The sequence below is a fragment of the Protopterus annectens genome, chromosome 3.part1 (assembly GCF_019279795.1).
Source record: "Protopterus annectens isolate FY-2018-M chromosome 3.part1, PAN1.0, whole genome shotgun sequence".
Classification (NCBI taxonomy): Eukaryota; Metazoa; Chordata; order Ceratodontiformes; family Protopteridae; genus Protopterus; species Protopterus annectens.
Genome location: NC_056732.1, coordinates 678,159,060 through 678,183,816, shown reverse-complemented (window position 1 = coordinate 678,183,816; position 24,757 = coordinate 678,159,060). Strand labels below are relative to the sequence as shown.

The 24,757-nt window shown below is 34.6% G+C and overlaps 1 protein-coding gene across 3 annotated transcripts in view; it reads left to right on the top strand.

Annotated features, from left to right (window-relative positions):
• HHLA1 (HERV-H LTR-associating 1) overlaps positions 1–24,757 on the top strand; it is a 514,160-nt gene that overhangs the window by 384,169 nt on the left and 105,234 nt on the right. For all 3 annotated transcript variants that reach the window (XM_044067042.1, XM_044067041.1, XM_044067043.1), the window contains exon 7: positions 8,624–8,707. In XM_044067042.1, the coding sequence (XP_043922977.1) occupies positions 8,624–8,707 (84 nt within the window). The remainder of the gene's footprint in view (positions 1–8,623; positions 8,708–24,757) is intronic.

Sequence of the window (24,757 nt, the reverse complement as noted above, 5' to 3'; positions counted from 1 at the left end):
TGGAGACTTTCCTGAGATTTACTATACATCACCGATTTTATCTCATCTTGTCCTATCTTAACTGTTAAATGTTGAGCTTCCTCTGCCTCTAACCTTGGCATGCTTAAGTCTTCAATGAATGTTTCCATTTGTGCTCATTCTTGTTTTTCACATTCCTCTGCTTTATTTCAAATTTTCATAAAATTTCCAAAATATGTCTAATACCACTACATGATCTCTGGTTATTTTTCTTGTTATAGGCTCTCTAAGTTTGCCAACAACCCTTTCTACTTTCTGTTGCCTAAGAGGTTGTGCTAAAAGTTTTTTGTGCTCTGGAGCTTTTATCAAAAACAGTTATTTAACAGCAATCATTCTATAGTTATGCATATTATCCACATATTCTCTTATTTTCTCATTTGCACTCTGCAGTTGTATCTCTTCTTGTTATGTGAGATTCCCCTTATTCTGCAATGCATTAACCTTTGCCAGCCACTCTAAATAATTCCTATATTTATTTTTCTTTTAATTCAACCCTATTTTTAAACTCCACTTTCATTTTATCCCGCTTACTCACTATAACTTCTGAGGAAATTTCTGTCTTCAAAAATAACTCACAAATAATTTATACTACACATTTCTTAAATTCTTTTATTTTTAAAAAGGTAGATGGGGAAATCCCATTGTCTACTTTTTACTTCATTACCCTGCATTTTTATCTTAATTTTTATTGGTGCATGAGCTGAAATAGTTATTGGATGTGTGCCAAACCTTTTAATTAAATGCAAATGTTCCTGTGAAGAATATTTTCTGTCTAGTCTATCTCAATTATTGTACCTTGAGGAATAATATGTACATTTTCTTTGCGTTCCTACTGCCAAATTAATGTCTTCTATACCAATTATTTTCATAAATATCTTTAGAAATCCACCCTCTTTTGTTATGCTTTCCCTTCTAGGTCCACCAGTTACATCTTTACTTTTGCAAATCAAGTTACAGTCTCCACCTGTAGGTAATATCCCTTGATGAAAGCAGATAATTTCTCCCAAAATGTTCTCAAGATCATAATAACAGTTTTAGGTGGAATATAAATACATGGCAGCATAATCCTCCCCCCTTGCCAGTAGCCCCTTACTGCTGCAACTTTTTCATCATTATCTTTTTTTTTCTTATTCTATCACTATTGGAGCTCCTCTAGCAATTAGTATAATTACTCATTTTTTCCTTTGTCCCTGATGCTCTGGTGAATATCCATCCTGAAATCCTTTCTTTATCAAATTCATATTCTTATTTCTTTCCAAATGTGTCTACTACAATGATTTTGTCCAGACTTTATTCTTTTTTATATTGTAATATCTACATTTCTTAAACAAAAATGTACTTTTTTACTTTACTATCTTATCACATACAGCAATCACTGAAAAGACACACTCACGGTCCCTCATTATAGACACCCCGTCTACATACTGCTCAAATCTGCTTTACTACATAACATGCAATTTATATCATGAAATGTTTTATGAAAATACTGTCAAGAACAAAAATTGTTTTACTTATAGTTAGTTTTATTTTCTTTTAAGCATCCTTCTAAACATTAATGACATGAAGTGGGTGATATGCTTTTCAGTCTACCAATAAGTTTAACAAAGTTAACAAAAGTCCAGTATTTCTCAGCTACTTTTTCTTACAAAGCAGTATTTCACAGATAATCTCACATTTGTTCACTAGTTTCAGTGTTACTGGCTTTCTTCCTGCTCATTTCCATCTCCAAACATGAGACCCTGGTTCAAGTCCAAGGTACTCCTGATTCTTCTAGTCTACTCCTGTGCTCATTTTTTTCTGTCTCTCAAGCATTTTCCTTGAAACATTCAAAATGTTTTCACTGGAAAAGTCTGTCTATGAGCTTTATTATCAGAAGAATTAGATGCAGAGTACTCTTCAGTTTGAAGGCTCATATTTTGTTGGACAAATATTTTTGTTTCCTCCTTAGCCTGCATCAAAAATGTGTTTGATCCTCAAGGAAAAAATATTATAAAGATAGCTGTATACAGCAACTTGAATCTCACACCTGCCACTTGACATTCCCTTATTGTTGGATAAATTTGCTTCTTTTCTGTCTGGTGTACAGTGAATAGTAATTTTCCATAAACACTCTAGCCAATTTTTAAAACTTTGCACTTCTGCCACAGTTTGTCAGGATCAGCTCTTTCTGCTAGTATGACTGCAGCAATGGTCTTTGCAGAAGCCGGTCTTGGCTGCTTTCCCATGGCCAGGTTTGAAGCATACACTGAATGTGCCCTTACAGTTAAGAAATCCTGCTGTGAAATAGCAGTCTAGTCAATTATTTGTACTTTCCTAAAGTTTATATAGTTTGTTCCTTCCAGTTTCTCTGGCAAAGCAGAAAATTTCATGTTTTCTCTTCATGCTCTGTCTATTAACTGTTGCATTTTTGAAACAGCGCTGTTTGAGTAGTTTCATACACAGCCAGCCTTTTTTTCATTCCAACCTCTGATTCTTCCAGTTTTATTAGCCCATCTGAATAGCTGCTCAAAGCTTCTTCCATTTTTTATAGCCTTTTGTTATTTGAGTTTATATACCCCTTTAGCAAAACTTAGACCAAACCTTTAAATGCCAAACAAAGTAAATGAAAAAATGAGCAGGCAACGGATTCTTCAACACGTTATTCTTGTAAGCGCTTTCACTGACACCAGTGTATCAGCTTCTTCAGACTAAGTAAAACAACTTGCTCCCAGTCTCCCAATTTAAAACTTCTTCAAAAAGTTCAAAGCCAATGAACTGATAGCCACTAAAATGAAGTCATCATATACATTCAAAATTAAAGCAACATTGCCTATTTTTAAAGTTTAAAGAGCTATTTGCTATAAAAAACATTCCCATTATGGGAAGGAAAGAAAAAACTTTTACAGACATTATTTAAAATCAAAAATGACCATGTATGTCTAAGTCAACAAGTTCTATACCACCTAAAGAATATTAGCACTCTCACTGTACAAAAGCCATACAAAAATGCATACATATTAAACTCTAAACTCTAGTAAATTATGCACCACAATATTAAAATCTGATCAAGCATTAAATTCACAAAAAGAACCAATCGAATACACTAAATGTAAATAAACACACAGGTTATGTGTCTTATTCGTAAAACTAAAACACATGTAAAATCTATTTTATCGCATGTAAATAGTATAAAATCATATACTCAGCTCTATGTTATTTCTAAAGTCTACCACATGTTTATGCATTCTATTAAATAGATAAAATCCTGAAAGAAGTTTGATTATTATTATACCCAAAAACCACCAAAGTCCGAAAATCAAGCATGTTTTATGAATGCACAATACAAACTTGTCGAGACAGAAGATGTTATCAGGGGACCATAGTATTTGTATGCATATTACAGAACATTACTACCTAGTGAGGGCCTTCAGTTTTAATAAACATTTAATAGAGAGGGCCTCATTCAATCCAGGGAAAATGTGCGCTGCTGTTCTAACTTGCCATTCTAGTTCTGCTTCTTCCAATTTGAGTTCCCAAGGTCCACCTCTCTGTTTAAACTCCATTTGTTGTAAAACCACAAATGTAAAACGGTGGTCAGGAAAAACTAAGCTGTGTCTAGCTAGTGTTTATTTTATTAGTAATGCTATACTAATGTTCATAAATCCTTGATTTTATCTTCCTCTCAGTCTTTCCTATGTAGAATGCTTCACATTGGTCGCAGGTAACTACATAGACTACCCCCCGAGAATCACAGTTATATCTACTATAAATGTGGTATTCTCTGTCTCTGACTTTTACTTTATTTGTTATTTTTATGTGCCTACATTGATGGCATCTGCCACAATTATTCATGCCCAACTTCCTTCTAGAAGTTCTGGAGGACCTGTCAACTAAACATTTCAGGTTCAAACCCTTTCTAAAAGTCAATTGTGGAGTTGAACTTAAGGAATTTCTAAGTTGGGTATCATCCGAAATTAAAATCCAGTTTTTGTTAATAATCTCCCTAATGACACAAGCATCTATTGAGAAGGTGGTTAAAAATCTAATGGGTTGGCTAGGAGCCTGAATGCTTCTAGTACTAAGGGGCAATTCACTCTGTTCTACTATGGAACTCATGTCATAGCCTTTATGTAACAAGGGTCTAAAATGGCCCGAGACACTTTTCCCAATAACTTCCTCAAAAATTAATTCAGAATTGATGGCCCTTTTCGATAAGCAAGGGCTTGAATTTTTGGCATCATTAATTAACAGTTATAAGACTCAAATTATGTCTTACAGAAATGAATTGGGTGCATTAGAACAAATTATTATGAACGACAATGACTATGATAGATATAGGTTTGAATATGCACAAATTATTAACAGCATTGAAGCTAGTTTGGGGAAATACATTGAAGTTAAAAAGAAAAAGTTACTGAGAGACCTTAAAGACTATTCCCAAGGGACTGCATATCCAGCCCCTCCCCCAGTTGTGGCTTTCCCTTCTGGTCCTAATACTGCTGCTCAGGCAGTTAATATAAACCAGCCTGATAACACCAATGTTTTGATAAATGAAGGGCTTATGGATTCGACAAAACCTATTCAGCGCAATGAGCATATAAGGAACAATTTACAATGCCATGGCCCTCAACATCCAACACAAGACACAGGCACCCATGGGAATACCAATGAGCAGCAGGCTTTTTGGGAGCCCAATGCTTCCCAACAACTCCATTCAAATGGACAGGGGAACAACAGTGGCAGGACAGGAAATGCCACAACCGGAGAAGGAGATAACACCAGAGCTCCCTATCATTCTTACTTGTTCAGAAGGAGACTTTAAAATCTTCAACTTTAGTTCCCTAAATGTGGGGAAAGAGATGGTAGACTTTTTTCTAAAGGTTTAACCTTTGTGCCGCATAGGAGAGCTAATCTGGTCAAGCTTATCATTAACTTGAAATTGTTTGTCTGTAAATTGAATTTACAGTTGTTGATGGGAGCCCACTCAACACTTACAGACAGTCTGAGGGTCTCAAGCTTGTTTAACCCTCCCCTAAATGATATCTTGTGTCAGTTTGAAAAAGTGTGTGAAATTGACTTCAGAAGAATGTCTTTTCATAATAGTTGTCATCTAAATAATTACAAGAACATATCGGCCGAAGAGAAGGATTTTATTGACTTACTGAATATTTGCCAAGTTCAAGTCATGAAACCCGATAAGTGTGGAGGACTAGTGTTTATGGACCAACATGATTATGTTAGGAGGATGTATTTGGTGTTAGATGGTGCAGTATATGAAAAGGTTAGCCTTAATCAGGTTCATGGAGCTTACAGGAAAATAAATGACACCCTTTCAGATTTGTTTCTGGAAGGGAACATTGATGTAGATACGTTCCACTACCTAACCATGCCTGCACCTATGATCCCAGTGCTTTTTGGGGCCCCTAAAATACACAAAAATTTGGTTAATCCACCTTTTAGACCTATTGTTGATGGTAGGGGCTCCATTTCTTATGCATGTGCCAAATACATCGACTCTAAATTGAAACCAGTGTTGAAATTAGAAGATTAAATATGCCATGATTCTTGGCATTTCCTTGAGTCTATCAACAATTTAGAATTTAATGAGAATTTAGTTTTTCTTACGGTAGATATCAAGGATTTATACACTGTAATAACCCAACAACTTGGCATTGAATGGGTTAGGGAGTTCCTTCACCTTAAAGGTTTAGATAACCAGGAGATTTATGTCATAGAAACACTTTTAGAAATAGTATTATAGCAATAACCCACGCCTGGGTGTGGGTAATGCTGGATTTACCCACGGTTGGTGTGGTTTGGTCATGAGGGTGAAGCCCGAGTGGCCAAACAAAGCCAACAGTGGATAAATCCAGCATTACCCGCACCCAGAAGTGGGTTATTGCTATTATACAATGACATTACTTAAGAAAAAAAAAAATTACTTTTCTTAAATAATGGCATTGTATAATGCCTCCTTGCTGCCCTTCCGCAGCTGTCTGGTATTCTGCGGCAGTTCTGATGTACTGCGCATGCATATGCCTATGCAGTACATCAGAGCTGTGGGCAAAAGCAATGGAGAAAGCAAAATCTCCGTTGCTTTTTACAAACTGTTTTGCTATGTTAAATGGGTTTAACATAGCGAGACAGCTTTAAAAAAAGCAACGGAGAATATCTGTTGCTTATTTTAAAGCTGTCTCGCTATGTTAAACCCATTTAACATAGTGAGACAGTTTTGAAAAAAGCAACGGAGAAAGCAAGATCTCCGTTGCTTTTTACAAACTGTTTCGCTATGTTAAATGGGTTTAACATAGCGAGACAGCTTTAAAAAAAAGCAATGGAGAATCTCCGTTGCTTATTTTAAAGCTGTCTCGCTATGTTAAACTCGTTTAACATAGCGAGACAGTGTTGCTGTAAGAGTTATAGTAATGGAAAAAGTCCGGTCTTTTATTACGGAAATTAAATTTATTACACATTTTTTGGATTTTACTTTTCAAGTGGGGACTGAGCAAATTGATTTTTTGGATATACACCTCAGGAAGGATCATTCCAGTCACCAGTTTAGAACCACCATTTACCGCAAGCCCACATACTCTAATTCATTCCTACATTTTACTAGCTGCCACCCACTGCACCAAAAAAAAGCAGTAGTAAAGGACAAGCAGTGAGGGCAGCCAGAATGGTGTCAGACTACGGTGATTTTATTTTAGAATGCAAACTACTAAAAACTATGTTCTGTAAGAGAAGCTACCCAAGTGCCTTTAGTGAATTAATTTTTGAGGAAGTTATTGGGAAAAGAGTCTCTGGCCATTTTAGACCCTTGTTACGTAAAGGCTATGACATGCGTTCCGTAATAGAGCAGAGTGAATTGCCCCTTAGTACTGGAAGCATTCAGGCTCCTAGCCAACCCATTAGATTTTTAACCACCTTCTCAATAGATGCATGTGTCATTAGGGAGATTATTAACAAAAATTGGATTTTCATTTCGGATGATACCCAACTTAGAAATTCCTTAAGTTCAACTCCACAATTGACTTTTAGAAAGGGTTTGAACCTGAAATGTTTAGTTGAAATGTCCTCCAGAACTTCTAGAAGGAAGTTGGGCATGAATAATTGTGGCAGATGCCATCAATGTAGGCACATAAAAATAACAAAGTAAAAATCAGAGACAGAGAATACCACATTTATGGTAGATATAACTGTGATTCTTGGGGGGGGGGTAGTCTATGTAGCTACCTGCGACCAATGTGAAGCATTCTACATAGGAAAGACTGAGAGGAAGATAAAATCAAGGATTTGTGAACATCAGCATAGCATTACTAATAAAATAAGCACTAATGCTCTAGCTAGACACAGCTCAGTTTTTCCTGACCACCATTTTACATTTGTGGTATTACAACAAATGAAGTTTAAACAGAGAGGTGGACCTTGAGAACTCAAATTGGAAGAAGCAGAACTAGAATGGCAAGTTAGAACAGCAGCGCACATTTTCCCTGGATTGAATGAGGCCCTCTCTATTAAATGTTTATTAAAACTGAAGGCCCTCACTAGGTAGTAATGTTTTGTAATATGCATACAAATAATATGGTCCCCCTGATAACATCTTCTGTCTCGACGAGTTTGTATTGTGCATTCATAAAACATGTTTGATTTTCAGACTTTGATGGGTTTTGGGTATAATAATAATCAAACTTCTTTCAGGATTTTATCTATTTAATAGAATGCATAAACATGTGGTAGACTTTAGAAATAATATAGAGCTGAGTATATGATTTTACACTATTTACATGCGATAAAATAGATTTTACATGTGTTTTAGTTTTACGAATAAGACATATAACCTGTGTGTTTATTTACGTTTAGCGTATTCGATTGGCTCTTTTTGTGAATTTAATGCATGATCAGATTTTAATATTGTGGTGCATAATTTACTAGAGTTTAGAGTTTAATATGTATGCATTAAGAAAAGATTAAAGAGAAAAGAAAGAGTGCAGAAGAGTAAAACCGTGTGTGTGTGTGTGTGTGTGTGTGTGTGTGTGTGTGTGTGTGTGTGTGTGTGTGTGTGTGTCTGCATGGTGTTTGCTTGCACTTAAGAAATTCACCTGCTCATGTATGTCTGAAGACTTCTTGATACCCCAATATAAGAAAAGTAAAGTAGAATATTAAGAAATATTCCTGACTTGCATTATAATACAAATGCACTGAATGTATATTTGTGTGTGTGTGTATGTGTGTGTGTGTGTGTGTGTGTGTGTGTGTGTGTGTGTGTGTGTGTGTGTGTGTGTGTGTGTGTGTCTATGCGTGTATGTATATTTCTTTACAACATCATTTTATATATTTTAATCAAATCATATTTCTAAGAACATAAAATAAGTAAGTCCCCTCAGTGTTTCAGTATTTAATATATATATACCATTACAGCTGGTAGGAAAAAATGTTACCAAACATATTTTGTTTAACTCAGTAGTGATTATCACTTTACATTTGAATGAAATACAATGAAAATTTGTTTGCAAATAAATATATTAATTTCTAAGAGGTAACTGTTTTCTAAGTTACCATTCTATCATGCAAACTAAAATTTTGATGCATTTTGGGTGAGTTAATTTTGTCAAAATCTGTTTTTCAGAATTTACAGCCTTTCTTGTGGACATTATTGGAAATTCTACCGAAACCATTCAAGAAGTGTTCAAATCTAATACTATTCTTTCAGGTTTGTTACTAAAAATCATGCAATGAACGTATTTCTGATGTAATTGTAATTTAATTTTTATTTAACATAATATGATATATACCCCATACAAAACATGACATACACATGAAATTAAGAACTTGCAAACTTTATATCCACTTATATATTATTTACCACTCCATTACCTGTGTCTCAGAAGTTGGGGTGCATCTCCCATCTCTCAGTTTCATGACTATGAGATATCTTAACACATTTTGTTCACAAATTTCTATTAGAAAGCATGTGGCTAAGTTGAAGTGATGTGATATTTTAAAGTCTAATGCTCTACAGAAATGAGAAAGTGTTGGTTAGGTCTTACATTTCTAGTTTAGATTCTTTACTTTTTTGATGTTTTGGAGTATATGGGTGATGATTCCATGTGTTTTATGTATCACACCTGTATTAACTACTTCATAGTTTTTACAAATTAGCACAATTGCTATTTTGACTTACAGTTCAGGTCTGTTCAATTTTTAACTGTTCATAGGTTCATAGGTGTGTACTAGGCTAATGGCCTTGGCCTGGAGCCTTTACAAGCCTAGCCCATAGAAGTGCTCTGGCATCATGTCACTCAACGTTAGCTCCCAGTGCCTCTATCAAGTAGAGCTACTGGAGTGATCCCCGGGGTGAACCTTCTATTTCCCATCTACTCATCAAGATTTCTCTTGAAGAGGGGCAATGAGGTACTCTGCTTAATATGTATGTGAAGTCTATTCAAGAGCATGGGCAGTCTCTGGGTCATGAACCTGTCCCTCCAGCATGTTGTGTTGATTGCAGTAATGAGGTTGAGTTCTCTGGACTATGTGGTGCGGAAGGATTAGGATTTCTTTAGATGTAGCATTTCTAACAGAGCTGGGTCAGACATGGCTTTGTAAGTCAAGCAGAGATCGCCTGTTAGTAGACGATATGAGACAGAGAATAGCTCGAGTTTTTTGAGTCTGTCCATGTAGGACATGTGTTTAAGGCCTAGGATCCTCTTCATGAGGTACTTCTGTGGCCTTTCCAGCTGCTGCATGTATCTAGTGAGGTACATGCCAAATGGGGCATTATACTCAATGATTGGCCTAATGAGGGAAGAGTAGAGGGAGATGATGATCTCTTTCTTCCTGGAACTTGCAAATATTTTCCTTGATAATAGCATGCTAAATTCTAACAAGACAAATTATTCTGGCACATATTTTACAAATCCTCTGCCAAAATTGTTTGCATCCAAGAACTACATCTCACTCTTGAGCAGATGATTGCATATAATTCCAGGAATAGGCTCAGCTAATGCAAAACAACGAATATAATTATTAAGAAATCATAAAATCCTCTTTTGCAAATGTAAATTAAAATCATTTTCAAGATTCTACCTTATAAAAATGTTTAGCAGATTAGGGCATATTTAACAAATGTTCATGTGAGAATGTATTTCCCTAAAGTACCATAATGGTTAATTACTAGGAAATGGAAATTAATATAAACAATATAGATAAGAACAACTGTCTCATTAAGCCTTTCTTGAACAAATGTCCCTTTGTGGTTTATTTGATCCTTTCAGATCACACTTCCAGCCCAAAATCATTTATTTAAAAAGTCACAAGCCAGACTTTTATTTATTTATTCAATTTGGTAACCAGAATAATGCCCTGATTCAAATGGACCTATCTGAGTCTCAGCTTAGAAAAATATAAACCACAGTTTGCAAGTAAGTTAACAAGAAGTATTATGAATACAAACAAAAGCTTGCGTGAGAGCAGCAAGGCATCCATAATAGTAATAATAAAGTACACAGTATAAGAGATAATAGAAATAAATGGTTATTGTAAGGCTGTAAGGAGGAAGAAGAAGATATTAAAATAATGAAGGGATAGAGCACAAACTGTAGAAGACATCAAAAGTAAAGTCATTTTCTTCTAATTCTAGTGTTTAGATGTAGCGGTCATCTCTGCTGTTTTTTTTATTTTTGTATTTAAAAGCAGATATATTCTTAGAGTATATACAGCCTAATAGAAGCTGATATTTATTTGTTTGTTTATTTATTTATTATTTGTTTACTGGGAAAGTCCAACTTGGAATGAAGCCAATTTTCAGCTGAGGCCCGGAGAGAAACATGGAATGAAAAGGAAATTATGTCAAATGATAACACTATGTAGAATTTACTGACCATTAAGTGAACTTAAAAATGATAATACAAATCAGAATGCAAGTGTTAATATAAGGTTAGTGCCCTCTGGGTTTTTTCTTGACAAGTTTCTTTATTATTATTATTTTCCTGCAAAATATTGGGACACATAATTTAATAGACTGGCATATTGTATAAATAAACTAAAGTAATTAAAAAATAATAATGAACTGAAATGAAAATCCCAAGAAGGGCATTCAAAGTAAGCTGCAAGTTGGGAACATATTCAAACAAAGTGTCATATAATATATGTAATACCATCGTATTAGAACAGCTGCCTTATCAATAATTTCAGGAATGTGAATGGCATTGTGGGTATAGACAAAAAGAAAAGAGTGTTGAAAGAGTGTTGAATTATATTAAGGAGTGTAGGGTACAAATAGCAGTGTTCCAGAAAACACACTTATAAATGGGCCAATGAACGTATTTTAGAATGGTTATTCTGCAGAGTATCAATGGCAAAGGAAAAGTGGAGTAATAATACTGATTGTGAGAAGGGCTCTAATAATGATAAAGAAGGAGAAGAAAGACAACAATAGTAGATCTCTGACTATAAGGGATTGTTGGATGAAGGAGGATTACATTAACTTGTATTTATGTTCCATGTAAATCTACTGTTAAGGAGGTTAAGAGAACTATGGGAGAGATCATTAGGTTCCAGCAGTGAATAATATTCATGGGTAGGAATTGGAGTCTGATATGCAGTAGTGTAGATGTAGCAGGGGGACCTGAAAGGGAAAATATATAAAAAGGGCAGATTTCTGAAGAAATATATGAGAATATATAAAATGGAAGATATAAAATTGCTAAAAGGAAGCCATACAGAATTTACAAATTATTCCCCAAGATGTTAAAATTCATATATAAAACACAGGTAGAAGACTGCAGATGAATCTGGAAATAAATTGGAGTTCAGGAAATAATGAGAGAGTATGATTTTGGATGCAAGCCCTTAAGGGGATCAGTAACAAGTATGCAAAATACATTTATAAACGAGCAGAATGTATTGTGAGAAGTAAGCTAACATGGGGATATAGAAAGTAGATTTTGCCAATAGTTATGAATGAAAGTAGGGTAATATAAATTAGGCAAAAAGGATCTGGAAATTATTAGTAATAATTAGCAAAGGAGACAAAAATATTGGAAGCAAATAACTAAGATGGGGAAGTTAGAGTGATGTGACACCAAGCAGAAGTTTGGAGTGTGGGCTGGAAACAGCTTTCCTACCAGGGATTGATAGGGCATAGGCAAAGAAAAATGGATTGGTAAGTGTTAAATGAAAGACCACTTCTGGTTGAGTTTATAGTTGAATCTACAACAGAACCTCCAATCAAAATAATAGATAATTAGTTGGGCATATAAAATAATGCACAATAACTTAGGAATCCATAAGAAAAGGTTAGAAAAGACTTGGAAATTAGAATGCAAAGGTAATGTAAAAAGCAACAATGGGGGACATTTGTATGGCTACTATGTATTAAAATCTAGAAGGTGAAGGATTTTTACATGTTACTGTTTGTATAGTCTTTTATACCCCAAGTAAAATTCAGAGAATATTTCCATAGGTAGACTGTAGTTTTTGAAGATATGATCTGAAAGAGAGGGGTAAATGGGAACATATTACTTGGGAATACAATGAGTTATTATATTTTAAACATTACCTCTGGGATAGTTTGTTAGAAAATTTGGGAGAGCAAATTATTGTAAAAAGGAAGTTATTCTTTTGAGCTGGGATATAGAAACCAAATTGCCTAGATATAGTAAGACCCAGTTAAGTTTAATAATGTTAAATGGCAAAAACAATTACTAGAAAATCTAAACCATCCCTAACAGAATCAGAAGAAGCAAACTACAAAGAAATAAATGGAATATACATGCTCAATAATGTTCAGGGGGAGGAGAAAAGTGAAATCCTTTCAGAAATGTGACACTACGATTTGTCTAACTCAACTATTGTCTGAAGCATACCCAATACTCTCACATTGCATCTTGATTTTCTTTTCTTTATAATATTTTGGTTGCTGCCTGTCTTTAATAAAAAATTGTATGTTTTACTTTTTTTGAGAATTTTAAATATTTATCAAAGTATAATAACATTAACACCATTGTAAATGTTATATTTTTTCTGCAAACAATCCTTTCAGCAATTGACTTAAATCCTTCTTAAAAGCAATCGGCCTCAGATGTGACCAAATATATAATTGAATGAACCCAGAAACCCTTCAACATATTTCCAGCATTGATGGTGAGCACTGGAAATCATCATTCTACGCATTTGTGGGGTATAAAAATATTTGTGCAAATTCTGTCAAATAAAAATGCCAAACCTGCTGGGTTTTATAGCATGTCAGGGTAATAAATGGGGCCATTTTCAAGTAACATTATTTATATTTACAGTTAACACACTACTTGATTTATGTCTTATTTTAATAACAACCCCCTTACTCACTTATCTCAAAGTTATACTTACTCTGATAATTATACACTGTTACAAAATAATTAACCCTCACTTCCAAAAATAATGCCACCATTTCTGGGGCTGTAGTATCTAAACTCAATCAGGCCCATTATCCTATCCTTGTCCACTACTCTTTCATATTCTGCTCTTGAATAATTAGATAAAGCAAACCTATGATGAACTTCTGGTTGTGTACTTATTTTCAATATGTTCACATTTGTTCCTGAAACACTGTATTTATCCTTACTTTCTAAACTTTTAATCCCAGATCCTGTTGTATTCTCACTTTACTTTCTTGAATAGGTACTATGAAACCTATCCAGGGGATAATCTTCTGCATTGTTAAAAGATTCCATAATGTTCTAATCTATTGTTTTTATCAACTAAAGACAATCTTGCTTTAGTAAAGTTATATTTTTAATTGCAACCACCTCCCCTAGTACTCAAGTAAATTACAGAAAAGTCACCATTAAGAAAATTATGTTGATGGATCATCTTAAAGACACATACATATGTTCCTGGTTCCAGGACAAAGGATAATACTGTGAAACAATTATGTCTTCCAAAAGCATCTTACCCCATAAGTTTATTAAGCATTAAGACTTGCAAGCTTACAAGAGTAAAATATCACCATTGTAAAGATTTGAATAGTCTTAACCCCTCTGTAAATGGGTTATAAATGCTCACTTTGCTACTAATAGTCTTAAATATAACTTCCTCCTGTACTGTTCTACTTATAGTCTTAAACATAACTCCCCAGATGATTCCCAAAATGACACTCTTCTAAAAATTAAAAAAAAACAAACAAACAAAAACAAAAAACAAAAAAAAAAAAATTTTTGCAGACTCCCACATGGGCTGAAAACTATGGTTGACTTTCATACTGCTTGCCACATGTATGTAAAGTTATATAGCAAGTACACCAACTAAAGTTAGACATTAATTATCTGTCACTGGAAAATGAGAAACCACTATCAATCCTGTGTTTCATTTTAGATGTCTGAGCATAAGTTTAGCTATATATATATATACTTTTATGTAAGCTATGAAACAAAATTCCCTCACATTGATGAAATCCTCATCATGGAACATATCATGTTGAACAAATATGTGCTTAGTTGTCTCTGTATAACTTTGCTATAAAGCTCATTTATATTGATATAATTCTCAGGATAAAATGTGTCTAACTGCAGAAAAACTCACTGTTATGCTGTAATGTACAGTGTTGTAACATGCTGTAAAATATGTACATAGACACTCAGGTCATGAATGAAAAGGGCCCTATGACTACTTCACTTACCAGAAAAACAATAAACAAATAAATAAATCTAGTAACCTATCAAAGTGTAAATAGGCAGAGGCCTTAAATAACACTAGATAAATTTACTATTATACCATATATAGACATTTAACCAATAAAAACATAATTTTCAGTTATATTACACCATAATATAGGCAGGGGACTGACAGATTAATTCTGCTCAGCTCTTCAGCTAATATAAGCTCTCACAACATATTCAAACTTTGGCTCTAGCCTAAATAAAATCCCATGTCATATTTTTGAAGCTTTTTAAAACAAATACTTGGGGTATCTATTGGAAATGCTTGAAACACATACAACAATAGGGGTGCAATATTGATTAAAGTTTGCATCTTATAATCCAACTGTAACTCATTAATTTTAACTTTCATGCATTCTATTTAATCTATTTTTAATTCACCCAAGGTCTTATTAATGTATTATTGCCCAACAGAATTAAAATATATATATATTGATTATGATCAACATCCCATGGATAAATGTTTACTTTTCTAAGTCTGGGAAGGTACATCATTACTACCATCTTCATTAACTTTGCATCCTGAAATAATGGCAAACTCTTGCAATACATAAAAGAAATTATCGCATTCTGCTCTGGTTTTGTTAAATAAGATAAAGTATAGCAGGAAATAAAGAAGAATTTATGTCTTCTCCACATGTCTGATATAACTTCAAATCCAGATGTCTAACTTTTACTATTAACGGATCAAAACATAGGCAGGTGCATTCATGGATAGCAAGAACACATCCCTTGTTCACCTGGATAATCTAAAAGACAAGGATATCTATCCCTGAATTGTTACTGTAGCAGTTGCTGACATATAAATGGCCATAATCAAGTCAACAAAATCTTGACAGAACCTAGATACCAACAGTACCTACATCATGTAGTTTCACATGCCATTCTCAAATGATTTCTGTGCATCCATATTTGCTGTCAACAAATCCTTCTACTATAAATATACAATCTTCATAAACTTCACAGTCTTCAATATATTATCAAAGGTCTGTCAATTTATAATTATAATTTGCTAGAAAAAAGGTGTCTATAAGAAGAATACACACAAAAGTCTTGACCTGTAGGACTGCTACCACCACTTGTTTCCATGAACGCGGAATCTCCATATTCTCTAACATCAGGCTAAATAATTTAACTGAGCATCATGCTAATTTCTATTAACTCCTCATAACACTAAAGGAATGTTAACACTACCTTTATAACGTCTTCAATATCTCTGTTAACTTTTTTAGTGTTATTAGATTCATTAGTGTAGCTACATCTTCCTGTGTCACTATTGGTAAGAACAGATTTCATAAATATTTTTGATTCTGATTTTTGTTGCCACCTCATACATTTTGAGCCCTATAAAGGGTTCATAATATTTACAAAATACCTCTACATTCACTATTGGTTCCCTTCAAAAATTATTCTGATCCTGTCTTCTTAAACCTTTTATTATTTTCTCTTATCTCTGTTGCTTCAATCTTGTTGATAATGCCAGCTGTTATTTTGATGAAATATAAAAATATCTATCATTAAATGATTCCAAAAAATCTTTTTTTTCATCTTTACCCCTTCAATTTCCCCTTAAAATGTCAAGTCATAAAGCTTATTTTGCAGCTCTCTTAATGTATGTCTTATATTTCTTAAAACATTCTGCTGCTGCTTTCATTTATTCTCACTATATAGCTCCTCCTTCACTTCCAGTTAAAATTATCTGACTTTACCATTAAAGACTGACAATACTATTCCATTTCACAAAATTGTTTTCTGTCTACTCTTTATACCATGCAATAAATGACTCTTGTTTTATATAACAAGTCAAAATGTGTTTTCAAACTTGAAGACCTATGATATATAATGATTATTTTAATAGAATATGATCAGAAATTGCAATAGCTTGGCTTGTTATATTGTTAATTATATAACATGTTCTATATGTATATCCATCTTTTCAATCCTAGATCTAGACATATCAACTAATATTCATTGCAGTCTCTCATGATGGTCTAGAACATCAAAGCTTTTATTGCAAAAATATCTGGTATAGAAGTTCAGATGGAGGCTGCATACACACTAAATGCTCACTTTTTATCATATGGTGACAATGCTTTACCAATGAAATTGTTTAAATTATCCAGTTGAAGATTTGTCATTAGTGTACATAGGAAGCAATGCTTTAATACTATATTTTCATCAAGAATTGTGCCATGTTGTTTCATGCCACTGCAGCTGTCCCCTGAGCTGGCTACAATCAGATCATTCAAGTTATTCAAGCTTCTAATTTTCATGTGAAATATCGGTTTATCTATATATTTTCATTAAAGATTAAACATACATTGTTGAGTCATGGAATGCATGGTAACTATTGATTTTGCTTATCACACCAGTTTAAAGTTAATCATGAAATGTGTTGTCATAAGAACATATAGTGAATTTTTCAGTTTGAAACTGCATCCAGTTGTGTAGTCTTAATAACTAGAATTTAAATGTTACAAATAATCACATATCTGTAAGTATTTCAGTAAAGTCATCTAACTCCCATATTAGTTTTATAACTGTGCATATAAGCTGGTATGCTTTAATCTAAGTGCTTGTTTTCTTCTTAAATAGTTACAACTTTAGTTTACATGCACATACTTCAAAATTACAAGCCTAACTCATGGCAAGGCAATACGTTAGGCCTAACATATGGCAAGGCAATACGTTAGGCCTAACATTTGACAAAACAATAAGAGGTTTTAGTTTAAATTCACATTTTAAGATGATCTCATTCTCCTGCTTCATAGTTCAATGCTTCCTTTCATAGTTTATATATGTGACAGTGTGCAAGTACCTTACAATGTTTGCCTTGCCTATCTTAGAATCTTTAACTCAAGATATCCTTTCCACATATCTCACTCACATATATTAATTTATGCATTTCACTTTTCATAGGCCAAAGTGTGGCACAAACTCCAGTAGACCTCAACATTTTTTTTTTTATAAAATCAGGTTACATCAGAGATCTGAGGTGCTCAGACAATTGCTGTTTCACCTAACCCTGAACTAATACTTTTAAATTCACCTTCCACAATGTTTAACCTGTCATTTAATGCTGAACACATCTAAACCCATGACTTTAGCATAAGAACCTACATAGAGCCGAAAACATGGCATCAAATCAGACCAGTCTCCAGTCCCAAAATTAAAAAGCGAAACCCTCTTGAAATACAGTCATTACCCTCCAACATTAAACAAAATTATTTCTTTATTGTGATTATAATGTACCCAAGGGCAAATAAGCACTATAACACATTAATGCAAGTTGCTGCAATAAATCATTTAATACCAACCTAACAGTCCTGCTCACCCACTAATACATTTTCTAAAAGTGAAGGGTAAATCTTAGAAATCCACAATTTCACACCTCTTCTTCTGGGCAGCTGAAAGGATAACCCTATTCCACCTGTTCAGTAATTTTTTTAGTAAACTAAATGCAATATAAGGGTTAAACTTCCTCAGATAACCCATCACCCTATTTCTTTTGGGTGAATTAGCTCATTCACATTCTATGAAAAATCTTTCTCAAACCGACCAAATGATTTCCCTTGAACCACCTTCCAAAAGCAATTGCCAAGTATACAAGTGCATGTATTCAATTATTAAAGGAATACTGAACAATTCATTTTTTATTCTGAATTGTTTAACCGGGGTAGAGCACTGATCCCAGTGGACCTGTTTTAGTCTCAGCCCAAAGAAAATACAATAGAGACATGACATTACATACAGAGTGAATGACAACATGCAATATATACATATATTATAAAGAAAGTAAATATCATATTTGGCTTGAGTGTATAAAGGCAACAGATAAATGACATTATATGCTGAGTGACTGAAAAAAGACAGCATATACATGCATTATATTTAGAGTAGCATCACAGATGGCATGCTGAAAGAATCACAATAAGAATAGAGTCAGAGCAAGGTATGTAGACAGCAGAAGCGAATGAAGAGTTATGTGGGCAGGGAGACAGCAGTTGCATTTTCCTAGAGTCTTGAAATGTGCTTTTATTTGTGAACAGAAAAATGGGGTAAGAAGAAAGATCTTTAAGAAAAGATGGGACAGATTTCCACATTTTGGGACCAAGGATTGAGAACACATGGTCTGTGCAGTGAAGCTTAGTTTGGGAGGTTTGGACTAGAGGACATAAGTGGTTAAGACGTCTAAGGTTGTATGTTGGTATGTCTCTGAATATTTTGGAAGTTAGAGGGAATTTGTCATTCTTGATAAGTTTAAATAGTTGAGAGGCAAGTAGAAAGTCAATATCTTGTTTCACTGGTAGCTAGTTAGCTTTTTCAATGGTTTTGCAATGGTATTCATTTCTTGGGGAAATAAATCCCTGAATGACACCTAAGTGACAATACCTCTTGGTCAGCAACCATCCTGCTATATATGGAACAAATGTACCAGTTGACTAAGAAATCATCTGATGGTTTGCAGGCAATGGAAACAAAAATTTCAAACATATATATGTATGTGTGTGTGTGAGTTTGTATATACATTCTTATGTATGAATAGATAGATATGCAACATATATTCACTTACCATATAGAGAATAGTTATTCATTATTTGAAAAATACTATAGTGTGCCTAAATAAGACCAACTTTTAGACTAAAAATATAGCATTACATTTTTAACCTCAATAACTATCTAAACAAACACAATACATAAGTTCAATCAACTCTACAAAGATAACCTTTAACACTAAAGACAGCAAATTGATATTCAACATTTTTGTTTAGCTTGTTCAGCCAAGCAGACCATTTCTTGCCTGAAAATTATCTTCTAATGAGGAAATATAATATGTGTCCCATGTATTTCCTCATCAGACATTAATCTTCTTGTAAAATGATATCTAGAATAGAAATCCTGAAACATGTAAAAAATCTTGTGTAAATAGTGTACAGCTACTTTATTTTGTTATCTAGTCTGTGACCTAATACTTTAGAAGGGGAGAGGTGGAAAAATTCCCCAGTCCCCTTGTAGCAATATCATCAAAGTACTTTTACATCATTAAACTTCAATAGCATACCTCCAAGAAGTAAGGATTTGGTCCTTTACTTGGGTACTAATGCAGTACAGGCTTAGCCAGGTAATGCCTATCCCATCATGTCTGAGGAACACCATACCAGTCACAGCACTTCAGTTGCTGGAAATATGTATGTTTATGTCAGTACAACTTTCCAGTGGTGGCTGGTGACTTCAAATCAAAAGGAGGCTGCAGGAGACAGCTGAATGGGTGAGGTCAATGGGAAGGGGTGTGACCAAGTAGAAAGGGGAGGAGCTATGCTCAAACCCACAAAACTGGTACTTTAATTAAATACGCTGCCCTGGGTGCCAAACCATCATTATGAGAGTCCAATCAGAACAAAATGAAGTGGAGGAGAAAAAAATATTTCAATGCATTGGCTACATGACAGCTTACTTAATATCTATATGGAAACAAAAAGGTTGTGAGGCATGAAAAATTTAATTACTTTTTAAATACATTACTGGAATGCCAGTCAAAATCAAGTATAAAAAAACAAGCAGCACTCAGCTTGAACCAGTTCTCTTTGCACTGCAGTTCTAATTATAATTTATATTCAGCTTTATAAAAGTACCAAGTAACATGCTGAAAGTAGCAATCTCTGTGGTACTGATTACCCCAACTTGTAAAAATGTTTATTATCCAAAAATGACCTGCTGCCTGACAACAACTACATACTTGTTTCACGGGGAAAACATGATCAAAGTAAAAAATGAACAGCAAACAACAAACAAGCTCAAGATAAATTGCTTAAAGGAATACTGCACAAGTTATGAACAACACATGATAGAATGGCATTCTGTTTAGTTTATGGGTAAAGCCTGCAAAGATGACTGCAAGTCTCCAACAATGGTAATGAGCTTCTTAAAATACTGTAATCCTGTCCTTTATTACAAATACTGTCATATGCATTTCAGTACCTAAGGTCTATACGTTATCTATTTATGTAAATATTCTCTGCATGGCAACAACAAAAAGGCTTTCAATGTTAATAATTCTTTAACAGTATGCTTATTAAAGTTTACTTGCATCTTACAATCTCAGACAAGCTTACCTGATGGTCATTAAAGCATTGTTACTTAAACACAGAGCAACAGGCACTGCAACAACATGCATTTTCTGAATAATAAGAAGCATAAATCCACAATATAAAAATATGACAGAAAACCAGAACATTCTGCAAAATCAAGGACAGATGAAAAGCCACTGTAGTACTTGTGTCTACCTTGGATGGGGGATACTTTGCAGAAAATCTGGACATTTGAGAGGTATAGTTCAACCAGGAGAATTTTGCTGCAGAAGTCTTACATAATGGACTTAGCTTCCTAGGTGTGGACAATAAGTAACCCCCCCCCAAAAAAAAAAAAACGAAGATCTAAGAGAAGTGATTGCTTCAATCTGGCATAATCTCTTTCAGTAGCATTCAGACACAATCAGTGAAAATATTCAGTAACAAAAAAAAGTTTGTGTTTGTAGACAGTTGATTTAACTGGTTCCTAATCGAACACATCCAACCAAGAACTGGGAGGGGGCATACCTGAGCTGATCAGATAATCAATAAACACCTTCCTGATTGTATTAAATTATATTCCTTGTATAACACAGTACAGTTCTTAGAAGGCATTTTAGATTTATTGTTTTGGACATTTTTCCAGTAAACAATGAAACAAAATGCATGCACCGGTAATGACAAAACTGCCCAATTCAGAACATTTCCATCATAATAGTCTACTCAAACTTCTACAATCCACCAGTATCAGTAAATATGCACAATTTATGCAGAAGTAAAAGTCATCTAAATTATTCCACATTAAAGAGATCTGTAACTAATGAAGAGGTTGCCGCTAGCAAACAACTTTATATTTTATTGTTTCATCTACAAAAAGTACCTGTTGCCCTTGAGGAATACATTGCCTATGTTACATTAAAAAATGATAAGCTAGTAATATTGCAATTGGGAATGGATGGAAAACTGATAACAGGTTCATAGTTACTAGGTATCTCCGCCAAAGAGGACATTCTCAGGACTGCAGCATACACCCCCTTTAAAGGTACAACACAGTACAGTATCAGCAATGCATTTAAATACTGTGGGAGTAGAACCCACAGCCTTCTGCATCAAAAGCAAGTATTCAACCTGTTATGCTATTAGCAATGCAATCAGACTCAGCATAAGCAGCACTAAACTTATCTTCCCTGAAGCTCTCAGCTCCTTGTAAAATGCAGTTGACGCTCAACTGTATCTCTCAACTTTGCAGCACAAGAAATCTGGAAAAAGCCAAAAATTTATTGGGGGTGGGACAAAAGCCCAAAAAGCAGGGACACATTTTAAACATTGCTTGTATAATCTTGGAAAGTTGCTAGAATAAAATGTTGTGCTATCTCCGTGCATTTCACTGCCAAGTGCTGAACTCAGGACCATGTGCAGTACAGTCAGAGCAATATACCACTATGCCAAATCAGCTATTTCTTGAAAGATGGGAAGACTGAAACTTAAATGGCCATCATTTAGTGAATTCAGTTCTCACCATAGCTCTCAACCTCTTAGCACAAAACACCTGGACAAAGCCAATAATGGGGGAATACAGCCCCCAAACATATTCAGTGAATTCAGTTCTTACCAAGCTCTCAACCTCTTAGCACAAAAAACCTGGACAAAGCCAATAATGGGGGAATACAGCCCCAAAAATAGGGACAATTTTCAAATATTAGAAAATTGCTAGAATAAAAGGTTGAAGTCTGATATTCAAATGCCTGTCATTCACTAATTACAAAAATCCAGAAAACCACAGATTTTATGTGGAACAGAACAGAACAAAAATATGAGGCAAAAGTCTCAACAGTTTTCACAAGTGGTGGTGGGTAGGGAATTCAAGCTCTTGCTACCTGTACCCAAGGTACAGGGTTTGAGCCTGAGTAACTCTAGCCAGGTATATGGGGCATTACACACACACACACACACACACACACACACACACACACACACACACACACACACACACACCCTGAGAGACAGTACCTGTATATTCCTCTTTTGTAGCATCCTTTCTCTTAGAGTATATTCCTTGCAGTGAATGGAGCGCCAAATACAAATCCCCTCTTTCCCTGAGAGACAGCATTCTTATCCCCTTTTCCTTCCTTCCCCATAGCCAATCAGTGGACGTTGCAGTCCAATTTCTCATGTACGTGACTGCAGACATTGCAGTCTGATCTCCTTCCAGTCTATGTGGTTGCAAACCACATAGACCTCTCAGCATCATTGTACAGATGCCTCTCTTTGTAATCCGGACTGGTGAAACGGCATTCCAGATGAGCACGCATGCGCAGTTCTGATCCAGACTGGTTAAACAGCAGCCTGGATAGCAACTTGCCAATCACACATGCGCAGTTCTGGGACTTGCAGCTATCTTCATTGTATAGCTAGGGGGGTTGCAGTTCTGCAGTCCAATAGCACGAGCCACCACTGCAACTTTACGTAAACCACATACAACCCATTGTAATACCAAAGTGATGCATAAACATGATAATCTTCTCCATTTACTGGTTAGCAGTCAAGCTCTCTACTTAAAATCAACATTAGTTCTCCCACCCTAATAGTTAAAACAGTTAAATAGATTTAACATTACTTTTGCTAGATAATTTTTTTACTTTTGAAAACATATTATTATTGACAGATAAATTATGTTCCCATTTCCACTCTTGTAATGAGGGCTCACAACCCATGAGGCATAAATACAGTTTAAACTTTAAGTGCAAATCCATTTAGTGGAACTCTAGTATTAATAAACTGCACAATTTGAGGAAAAATCCATAGCCTTTAAAAGCAAAAATAATACTCCATCTGCTAAAGAAGAAATGAAAAGGATTAATAAAGAACTAAGAAACAAAATCAAATCAAATTTTCCAAAATCAAGTATGAACTGAGAATTGTCATCTATTCTAAGGATAACACCAAAGCCCTGTTTAGCTATGCCAGGAACCTCAGAACATAGCTCTCAACCTTGTAACACAAAAAATCTGGATAAAGCTAAAAATAATTGGGGGGACAATGCCCCAAAAATAGGGGCAAATTTAAAATAATGCTCTTAAAACTTAGAAAGTTGCTAGAATAAAAGATATTGTGTTGCCATGCATTTTCTGAAGGATATGAACTCTGTAACTCAAATAACTATAATTTTTTAGTGAATAAAGTGCTCACTGAGTTGCCCTAAAATCCAGAAAATCACAAATTCTGTGAGGAACAGACCAAAAACATGAAGGAAAAATCTAGACATTCTGTGAAACTCTGTACAATTGAGAGATATGCCTCAGAAGTAATACCTAAACATGTTCTGAATTAATACAAAATAACACCACATGATGTTCCCCTGAGGATATAGCCAACATATTAGAGGAAACATTCAGCTCAAACATTACTTCCCTACCTCAGCCTGATTATCTGCAGAACATTGTTATTCCTATACGCCTATGCCACTAACCTGATCAGCTCTGAGTAAGTCCTAAGTGCTCTCTCCAAGGCTAAGAACTCTCTCTCTATAGTTCTGAAAAATGTGCCAGTCTGTCTTCTTATGAGCACCAAACAGTGACTGACTGCTTCATTATTTAGGGCCAGATTCAATAAAGCCTGCACTATGTGTACACTAAGTGTATTCAAAAATATCTCTACCACATTTTTGTGCTTTCTACTCACTCAGAAAAATTACACTAAGTGTATATGTAATCTGCACTTTGTGGTAACCTTTATGAATCCTTCTCAATATTTAAAGCTGCAAGAAAATCAATAGGAAAACTAAAATTAAGAGGAAGAAGGTGTGAGTTATGCCTGTATTGGCTGTTCACTCTGAAAGGTGTACACTTAGTGTACACTTATTATAGGAATTATTTAATAATCCTGAGGTAAATCTATTTGGTCTCAGCCTCTCCACTGGACATGCCAGAGTTATGGAGAACTGTTGTAGTCATCCCATTCCACAAACAGGGACCCACAACAGATCCTACCTCATAAATC